General features: G+C 68.5%; 1 protein-coding gene across 1 annotated transcript; it reads right to left on the bottom strand.

The window, feature by feature from the left end:
- Positions 1-2295: 2295 nt before the first annotated feature.
- Positions 2296-7419, bottom strand: LOC309686595 (zinc finger protein 783-like; the record flags this gene model as incomplete). Its single annotated transcript, XM_082499324.1, has 7 exons — positions 2296-3448; positions 3587-3706; positions 3828-3938; positions 4665-4778; positions 5160-5286; positions 5386-5787; positions 7174-7419. The coding sequence occupies 7 exons, from the start codon at positions 7417-7419 to the stop codon at positions 2718-2720; spliced, it is 1851 nt and encodes a 616-aa protein (XP_082355450.1). The 3' UTR covers positions 2296-2717.
- Between the last annotated feature and the right edge of the window lie 2356 nt (positions 7420-9775).

Here is a 9775-nt window from a genome sequence, read left to right as displayed (position 1 = left end):
AGAAAAGCTGTCTCTGTGTGTGGAATCCCGTGCAAGCGAGCGGGACCTGCTGCACCCGCCGTCAGCCTTCATGTGCCGCCTGCCAAAGCCACGCACCCCTTGCTGTGCCGGGTGCCGGCTGTGCTGTGCTGAGCCAGCAGCGATGCCAGCTACGGTGCTCGCGGCACTGAAGAGACCCCGATCCCCTGCCCTGCCTCCCCACAGCGTGACTCGTGTGTCCTCTCCCCTCCTGGCTCCCCGCGTAGCCTCGGGGAAGTCCCCGAACCTCCTCTGCCACCCAGCTCGCTTGTGCCAATGCTGCTCGGTTGCTGCTGTGTCATGCTGCTAATTCGCCGCCTGTCTGTGGTTCCCTCCTCGTGCAAATCCCCGGTGCTGCCGGTGCACTGCCGGCAGCCCCCTCATGTTGCGGGCTGAGTTCTGTATTGCGATATGGGGTCGCTTGCCCCATGGGCTTGCCCCGCGCAGCCCGGTACGGGCTGCGCGGGGCAAGCCCATGGGGCAAGCGACCCCAGGCTCATTTGAGGGGAGCCCCTGCAGCCCCAGGCTGTGTTGTCCGGGCTCGGAACCAGCAGCCTGCGCCGCCTGCGTGGTTCTGGGGTTGTGAGAAGCGGGGCACAGCGTGCACAGCTCGGGGGCAGCGTGCGTGGTTCCCCCGGGGCAGCATGCAGTGTCCCCAGGCAATGTGCAGGGTCCCCAAGCGCTGTGCAGGGTCACTGGCAGTGTGCGTTGGGGTCCCTTGGGCGGCGTGCGGTGTCCCCAGGTAATGTGCAGGATCCCCGGGGAGTGTGCAGGTCCCCAGGGCGTGTGCCGTGTCCCCAGGCATTGTGCAGGGTCCCCTGCAACATGCAGGGTCCCCAAGGAGCTCCAGCCCCGCACACCCTGCCTCCTCCTCGGGCTGCAGCCCCCACAGCTCAAAAGCCCACTTTAGTCTGATGCTCCCCCCCCAAACCACAGCCTGCAGGGACCCGCGGCCATGTCCCTGCTCGGTGGCAGCTCCAATGCCACCCAGGTGGGACGGGACAGCGAGGTAGCACTGCCAGTGCCAGCCGTGTGGGCAGTAGCCACCGGGCAAAGCGTCGTGAGACGTGGCACTTACCGGGTCACCGGCTCTGCTCGGGGCCTCCCAGGGTGGCCAGCTCCCTCGGGGGGATGGTGACGCCCCGCTCGGGGGTGCCTGGGGAAGGGGCTGCGGTTAAAAAAGACGGGGGAAATGATTTACAGACCCAAATCAAGGGTAGGAGGGAGCTGGGACCAGTGGCGGGGGGGGTTCGCCTGGTTCAAATGAAGGCAGGACACGTGGGAGCGCTGCCTGCGCTGCCGATGGGAGCGGGGCATTGCCGTCCGGTTGCGTTTTATCCGTTGGTGAAATGATTTGTGGAGGGGTGGGGGGGGGGGCACAGGGAGGTGAGCGCTGGGTCCGTGTCCCGGGGAGAGCTTGGCCGCAGCCTGCTGCCCACACGTCTCGGGGAAACGGCAGGGAAAATGAGAAGTGTTGGGGATCGGCGTGGCTGGGAAGGGTTTGACAAGGGGAGGGGGGTGTCTCTGCTGTGTTGGGGGCTGCAGCTGCCCAGGGAGACCCGGGACCCGCATCCCCGCAGGGAGCACGACCACCTCCCGGCCGTGCACATACGTGTGCTGGAGCATCGTTGCCCGTCCTTTCCTCTCCCTGGAAGGTTTCACCTGTGGGTGCAGCCGCTCCTGGTGCTGGGGGGATCTCTGTGCAGCCCTGCCGGCACAGAGCCACCGCAGCCGGTGACACTGCGACCCTCGGCTCTGCCAGTCCCACTGCCTCACGCCCCATGCTGTGCCGTAATTTTTTTCCCTGGCACTTTCCCCATCCCTGGGCTTGCAGGTGCTGCCGCTGCCGTCCCGGGGTACCGGACCACGGGGATGGGGCAGGAGTGTGGCTGCAGAACCTGGGGGGGATCACAGAATGGTTTGGGTGGGAAGGGACCTTTAAAGGCCACCCAGTCCCACCACCAGCCGTTAGCAGGGCCACCCCCCCCCAGCCCAGGTCGCTCCCAGCCCCGTCCAACCTGGCCTTGACCACCTCCAGGGATGGGGCAGCCACAGCTCCTCGGGGCACCCTGCGCCGGGGGCTCACCGCCCGCACAGGAAAGAATTTCTTCCTCAGATCTCATCTCAATCTCCCCTCTTTCAGTGTAAAACCATCACTCCTTCTCCTATTGCAACAGGCCCTGATAAAAAGTCTGTCCCCATCTTTTTTTAGGTATTAAAGATGGGGGACCCCTTGGGGGGGGGCGGGGGGAGGGGGCAAAGGTGCTGCAGCCCGGCACGACTTTATTCCATATCACATTGTCCATACAAAACTACACCCCCGAGCATTGTACAGAGCGGGACGGCACGGGGCGGCGGCGGAGGGGGGCAGTAAAAATAAGCAGCGGGGGGGTGAGGAGCAGAGCAGCAGGCGGGGGGGGGGGACGTGGTGGGGGGGTGGGGGACACGTGGCGGGGAGGGAACCGCTCCCCATCCTGTGCAGTGAGATTGTCTGGTGGGGGGCGAGTGGCGAGGGGGGCAAAGAGCGTCCGTCCATGGCAGGGGCCGGCCACGGGGGAGGGGATCTGTGGGTGCACGGCCCCCCCCAGGGCTCCCCGCGCCCCCCACCCCGGCTGGGCGCCTGTATTTGGTAGGAAGCTGCGTGGCCGGTGCCTGTCCCCGTCCCGGGGAGGGGGTGTCAGTCCGCGGTGGGGCGGCCCCTAGTCCCCGGGGGGCATGATGCCGGGTGGGGGCAGCGGGGGGGGGCCCGCCTCCGCCCCATGGACCCGCTGGTGATCCTTGAGGGATTCCTTGTAGCGGAAGCTGCGTCCGCAGGCCGGGCACTGGTACGGCCGCTCGCCGGTGTGGATGCGCTGGTGCTTGAGCAGGTTCTGCTTGCGGATGAAGCTCTTGCCGCAGGCGGCGCAGGCGAAGGGCCGCTCGCCGGTGTGCAGCCGCTGGTGGTTCTGCAGGTGCTCCTTGCGGCTGTAGCACTTGCCGCACTCGGCGCACTTGTAGGGCCGCTCGCCCCGGTGGATCATCTGGTGCCGCACCAGCCCCGAGTGGCAGTTGAAGCTCTTGCCGCACTCGGCGCAGGGGTAGGGGCGCTCGGCCGCGTGGCTCCGCTGGTGGATCCGCAGGCTCTTCTTCCCGCTGAAGCTCTTCCCGCACTCGGCACAGCCGTGCGGCCGCTCCTCGGCAGGTCCCGGCGTCGCGGTGGGGACCCCCGCCGCCTCGGCTCCCGGCCCCGGCTCTGTGCCGGGGGCTTTGCCCAGTCTGTGCTGTGCCGGCAGAGCCACCGCTGCCGTTGTCACCGCTGCCTGTCCCTCGGGGGTCCCAAAGCCAGCGCCGGGGAAGAGCAACTCCCCGGAGCCACCCGGCATGCCCACCTCCTCGGGGGGCTCGGCGTGGGGACACCGCTCCTCCGTCTTCACCAGCAGCCCCTCGCCGGCTGCAGGGGAGGAAAAGGCTCCGGTCACTGCTTGCCGGGGGACCGGCGATGTCCCCAAACCTGTTGTGGGCAGCCTGTTGTGCTCCCCCCACCCCATCCCCCTCCCAGCCCTGCAAGGCCGGGCTCAGCATCGCTCACCGGGACCGGGACCTGTCAGCATCTCCCTCTCCGGCAGCTCCCAGGGCTCACGGACACAGGGCTCTTCCTCCTGCTTGATCCATGACAAGAAGTCGTGCGCCGTGATCAGGGCGTCCGCGCCTGCGGGGAAGGACGGGGACAGGGACTCAGCCGAGCGGGGCCATATCCTGCCCCGAGCGAGCTGGGGGAGGCAGCGGCTCCCCCGGTGTTGGGCAGCCGGTGGATGTGCGGCACAGCTCACCTGCACAGGGGTCCGCCGGCATCCCCCGCTCCTCCGGGAACTGCTGCTCCCCCACGAAGGCCACCTCCTGCTTGATCCGGGACAGGATGTCGGAGGTGGAGATCAGCGACTCTGTTCACAAGGAGAGACTTGGCCGGTTGCTGGGCTGCGGCCGCCCACCACAACCCCACGGCCACTGCGCCTTGGGGTGAGGGACCCCCGGGCCCCGGCCATGCAGGACATCCCCATCCCACAGGAGTTATGGGGCATCAGACACCCCCGGGGGCGATGTGGGAATGGGTGACTATGGGACAGCCCATGGGGATGGGTCACCTTGGGACAGCCCATAGGGATGGATGACTATGGGACAGCCCGTGGGGATGGGTCACCTTGGGACAGCCCGTGGGGATGGGTGACCATGGGACAGCCCATGGGGATGGGCCACCTTGGGACAGCACGTGGGGACAGGTCATTGTGGTACAGCCCATGGGCTGGAAGACCCTGGCACAGCCCTTGGGGACAGGTGACAGCAGCACAGCCCGTGAGGATGGATGGGTGACTGTGGGACAGCCCATGGGCTCCGACATGATGTGGGGTACACCAGCAACGGATGCCCAAGACCCCTGGAACATCAGTCCTGGGGGATTTTCTGGGGTCACTTGTGGTGGCCCCATCGCACCGCTGGGAGCAGAGTCTGGCCATGGCTTGAAAACTGGGTCCGGGGGGCCGGGACCGCTGGGGAAGGAGAAGGAACATCCCCAGGGTGAGCAGTGGGGTGGGGGAAACACGATGTGGGAGGCAGCAGGGACGGAGGGGGACACGACCTGTCTCTGCCCCGGCTCCTGGCCGGTGCCTCACCCGCGCAGGCGTCCGGCGGCAGCTCCCTCTGCTCCAGCTCCCTCTGCTCGGGGACGCAGGGTCCCTCCCCGCGCTCACCGCGGGGCTGCGCCTCACTTCTGGAGATGGCACCGTCTGCGCGGGGAGACAGCGGGGCTGGCACCGGCGGAGGGGCTGCATCCGCCCGACCCTCCCCGTCACCGAGAGGCGAGGGGACGGACGGGGGACACACAAGCCCTGAGATCTCCCCTAAATTTGGCAGGATCCCTGACCCGTTCCACCCCCCCCGGGGGCCAGGCGGCACGGGCTGCCCCACACGGCGGCACCAGCGTGGCACGGCACGTCATCCCGCACAGGCTGCATGGGCGCTCTCTCTGAAACGGGAGGCCCCCGGCTCCATGGCGTGTGCCACCGCCGACCGCTCGTGGGGGACCAGGGCACCCACGTCCGTGACCCTCCGGGGAGACGCAGCCATCACCCCGTCCTACCGGGAAAGGGGCGAAAAGGGATGTTTACCCAGGGAGATCAAAGACTCATAGTTCTCCTTCACCAGGTTATTGTACAGCTCTTTCTGCCACTCCTCCAAATTCTTCCACTCCTCCGCCGAGAAGTAGACGGCAATGTCAACAAACGTCACCGGCACCTGCAGGGACAAGCCCCGGGCAGCTCAGCGGCGCCCGCTCCCTGGGGGAGCCAAGGGTCCCCCTGCCCGGCCCGCAGCCCCCACCCCGGGAGCCATTACCTTGGGGACCTCACCCCGGGGGCCGGGGGGCAGCCGCAGCACCCAGAAGTTCCTGTTCTTCAGGAGGTTCTCCACGTTCTCCAGGCGCCGCTGGAGCAGCCCGTACTCCTGGATGAGGGTGCCCAGCACGGCCCACTTGCTCTCCAGCTGGTTCCCGAACTCCATAGCCGTCTTCTCACAGTCCAGGAGCTTCTTCTCGGCCGTGCCGGACCGACCCTCCAGGCTGAGCAGGCGGGTGGCGAGGAGGTCGATCTTCCTCTCCATCGCCTGCACCGTGGCCACCACGGTCCAGAGGGAAGCCTCGGCGGAGTGGAGCTGCGCCTCCCGCACATGCGCCCGTTCCGGCAGCAGCGGCGGCTGCAGCGGCATCAGGTGGGGGGCTTCCACGTTCCACTCCTGCACCTGGGCCGTGGGGAGGGCACGGGTGGGAGGGCGCCCATGGTCATCCCCCCGCCAGATCATGCCCGGAGCCCCAGCCCCGTGGCAGGCACCACCCTTGCCAGTTTGGGAGTTTTTGGCCACCGCTGTCCCCAGCACCACTGGGGACATTTCCTACAGCCACCACCATGCCCATCACATGCCAGCGACTGGGCCGGGCAGGATTTGGCCCTTGGATTGGTGAGTGGATGATGGGGCTGGGGGGTGGCAGAGAGCAGCCGGGGGCATGGGGCAGCCTGGACCAGAGGTGCCCAGGGACATCCTGGGGACACATAGGTATCCCCAGGTCAGAGATGCCTGGGGTATCCCGGGGCTGCAGCCTGCACGGAGCATCCTGGGGGGCATCCTGGGGGCATGGGGACATCCCGGGTCAGTGGTGCCCAGGGACATCCCAGGGGCACCGTGGGCATCCCAGGTCAGTGGTGCTGAGCCACATCCTGGCGGCATGGGGACATTGCAGGTCAGAGGGGCCTGGGGACATCCCGGGGACACTGGGGCATCCCAGGAGTGCGGGGACATCCTGGATCAGAGGTGCCCAGTGACATCCTGGTGACACACGGGCATCCCAGTTCAGAGGTGCTCGGGGCATCCCGGGGGCACGGGGACATCGCAGGTCAGAGGTACGCAGGGACATCCTGGGTCAGTGTTACCCAGTCACATCCTGGAGGCACAGGGACATCCCGTGTCAGAGGGCACCAGGGAATCCCAGGAGCACAGGGACATCCCAGGTCAGCGGTGCCCGGCCACATCCCGGGGACATGGGGACACTCCGGGTCAGCGGTGCCTGGCCACATCCCGGGGGTATGGGGACATTGTGGGTCAGAGGTGTGCGGGGACATCCTGGGGACATCACGTCAGAGGTGCGCAGGGACATCCTGGGGGCACTGGGGACACCCCGGGCCAGCGGTGCCCGGCCACATCCCGGGGACATGGGGACATCCCGGGCCAGCGGTGCCCGGCCACATCCCGGGGACATGGGGACATCCCGGGTTAGCGGTGCCCGGCCACATCCCGGGGGTACGGGGACATCGCGGGTCAGAGGTGCACAGGGACATCCTGGGGGCGCTGGGGACACCCCGGGCCAGCAGTGCCCGGCCACATCCCGGGTCCCCGGGGACACCCCGCCTCGGGCGGGCGCAGGGGGCCGCCGGGGCTCCGCGGGCAGTGGGTGCCGGGGGTGGGGGGGGGCGGAGGAGGGGGACCCTCGGGGCACCGCGGGGGGGTGGGGGGGGTGGTCCGGGTCGGGCTGCCCGGGCCGCCCCGGGTCGGCTCCGCCTCCGCCTCCGGTGCCGTTCCCGGTACCCCCCGGTCCGGTCCGGTGCGGTCCGGTCCGGCCGCAGCCGCGCTTACCTGGGCGGGCGCCCACTCGGCCATGGCCCCGCGGTGCTGGGCCGGGCCCCGGCGGCTGGGAGCGGGCCGCGGCGGGGAGAGCGCGGAACGGAGCGGGGCCGCGCTGCCGCCCGCCGCCGCGCCGGGGCCGGGGCCGGGGCCGGGAGCGGGGCCGGGAGCGGGGCCGGGGCCGGTGTCGGTGCCTGCGCGCTGCGGGCCGGGCCCCGCCGCCCCGCCGAGGAGCCAGGGGCAGCCGGGGAATTGCATCCGCCTCCTCCGGGCTCGGCGGCGGCGGGCGGGGGGGGAGCGAGGGAGCGGCGCCGAGCGCCGAGCACTGCCGCCTACCGGCACCGGAGCCCGCCCGCCGCCGCCGCCGCCGCCGGCTCCGCCACCGGCTCCGGCTCCCGCTCCGGCGGGGCGCGGTACCGACACGGGCTGCGGCAGCGGCGCCGGTGTCGGCACAGGCGTCGGTATCGGCACTGGCACCGGTGACAGAATCCAAACTGCACTGATAGCGGCACTGGCACCGGCACGAGCACCGGCACAGGCACCAGTGTCAGCATCTGCACCGGTATCAGCATCAGCACCGGTGTCAGCACTGGTATCAGCATTGCAATTGGCACCGGCACCAGCATGGGCGTCAGTCCTGGCACCGGCACCAGCACAGGCATCGGCACCAGCGTTGGCACAAGCGTTGGCATCAGTACCAGCACATGCACCAGCACCAGCACCAAGCCTCAGCACCGGTATCAGCATCAGCACCAGCTCTGGTATCAGCATCGGCATCGGCACTGGCACCAAGCCCCGGCACTGGCATCGGCACCAGCATGGGCATCAGTGCCGACACTACCACCAGCACGGGCATCAGCGCTGGTGTAGTCATGGGCACCAGTGTCAGCATCAGCACCAGCACCACTGCTGGCACAGGTACCAGCAACAGTACCAAGCCCCAGCACCAGTATCACCATCAGCACCAGTATCAGCATCAGCACCACTGTTGGCACGAGTATCAGCATTGGCATCGGCACCGGCACCAAGCCCTGGCACCAGTATCAGCACCAGCACGGGCATCAGTGCCAGTGTGGTCATGGGAATCAGTATCAGCATCAGCACCAGCAGTACTGCTGGCACCAGTACCAACCCCAGCACCGAGCCCCAGCACCAGTATCGCCATTGGCACCAGTATCAGCATTGGCACCACTGTTGGCACTGGTATGGGCACTGGCACCAAGCCCTGGCACTGGCACGGGCACCAGTATTGACACTAGCACAGGCACGGGCATCGGTACTGGTGTCAGCGTGGGCATAGATATCAGCACTGACACCAGCACCAGCGCTGGCACGGGCACCAGCACCGGTACTGAGCCCCAGCACCGCTATCAGCATCAGCACCAGTGTCACCACTGGTATTGGCAGTGGCACCGGCACCAAGCCCTGGCAGTGGCACCGGTATTGGCACTGACACTGGTGTTGATACCGGCACCAGCATCACCTCCGGTGTCAGCCCCGAGCCCCATCCGCAGCATCGGCCCCGGCTCCAGGATCAGCACCAGCACCGAGCCCAGTGGGTGCCCTGAAGGCAAAGCCCCCGGCTGCCCCGCTCAGCCGGGCACCGCGTCCCCGCCAGCACCCAGAGGTGGCGGGTCGGGGTGGGGAAGGGGGTGTCTCCCCTCCCCGCTCTTGGGCTGTGCTGCTGGCACCCCCCTTCTCCCCCCAGCAAACACCCAGTGACACCGGAGGGCCAGGAGCCCCCCGGAGGGGAGCACCCGGCCACCCCCGTCCTGGCCAGAGACGGACGGGAGACCCGCGTGGGGGGATGTACGGGGCGTGGGGGACCCCTGTGCGCCCTCACCCCAACTCCGGCACACTTCGGTCTAACAGCGCTGGTGCCAGACCAGGGGAAAAAAAAACCAAACCTTACGGTCCCGCCTTCACGGAAACCTCCCGGGAAAAGCTCCTCTGGCACCGCGGTGCTCCGGGGTCCGGGTGGGGGCCACGGTGGGGGCTCTGCTCTGCCGGACACGGACCGGGACGGCCCCATCCTCCGGGCAGAGAGGACAGCGGGACAAGAAGGGTTAACGGGCTGAGCAGGCGTCACGGGAGCCCGAGCAGCCATTTCGCTCGAAGATGCCATCGCTTCCCGCCGCCGCGTCCCCTCCAGCGCTGCGTCCCCCATCTGGGGCGTCCCTAATGCCCCCCCCCCCCGCCCCATGGCCCAGCGCCCACGGGGCTGAGCCGGAGCAGCTGGCACCCACCGATGCCTGGGGCAGGGGAGGGGACCAGGCTGTCCCCTGGGACGGAGGGCACGGACTTGGCCCAAAGCGGGAGCTGCTGAGCCGCCGGTGACACCCCACGGGGCAGCGGGGGGGACACCCAAAGCTGGGGGAGGCAGGACAGGGACCCCAAAGGGACGGGCTGAAAGCAGCTTTCGGGAAGCTCGTTCTCTCCATGTGATTAAGGGAGCGGGTGGGAGATGATGGTCTTTGGTAAAATAAATTTGAAAAAACCAGCTCGGGCGCGCAGAACTGCCGCCCATCCGGCACCGCCCTCTCCGTCCCGGTCCCACCGGGATTCGTCGCATCCCCTCGCCCAGACCTCGGCAGGCAGCACCTCCGGCACGACT

Source organism: Vanellus vanellus (genome assembly GCF_965231255.1).
Source record: "Vanellus vanellus genome assembly, chromosome: 2".
Lineage (NCBI taxonomy): Eukaryota > Metazoa > Chordata > Aves > Charadriiformes > Charadriidae > Vanellus > Vanellus vanellus.
The sequence above is the reverse complement of the archived record's forward strand: the minus strand, read 5'-3'. Positions and strand labels throughout refer to the sequence as shown.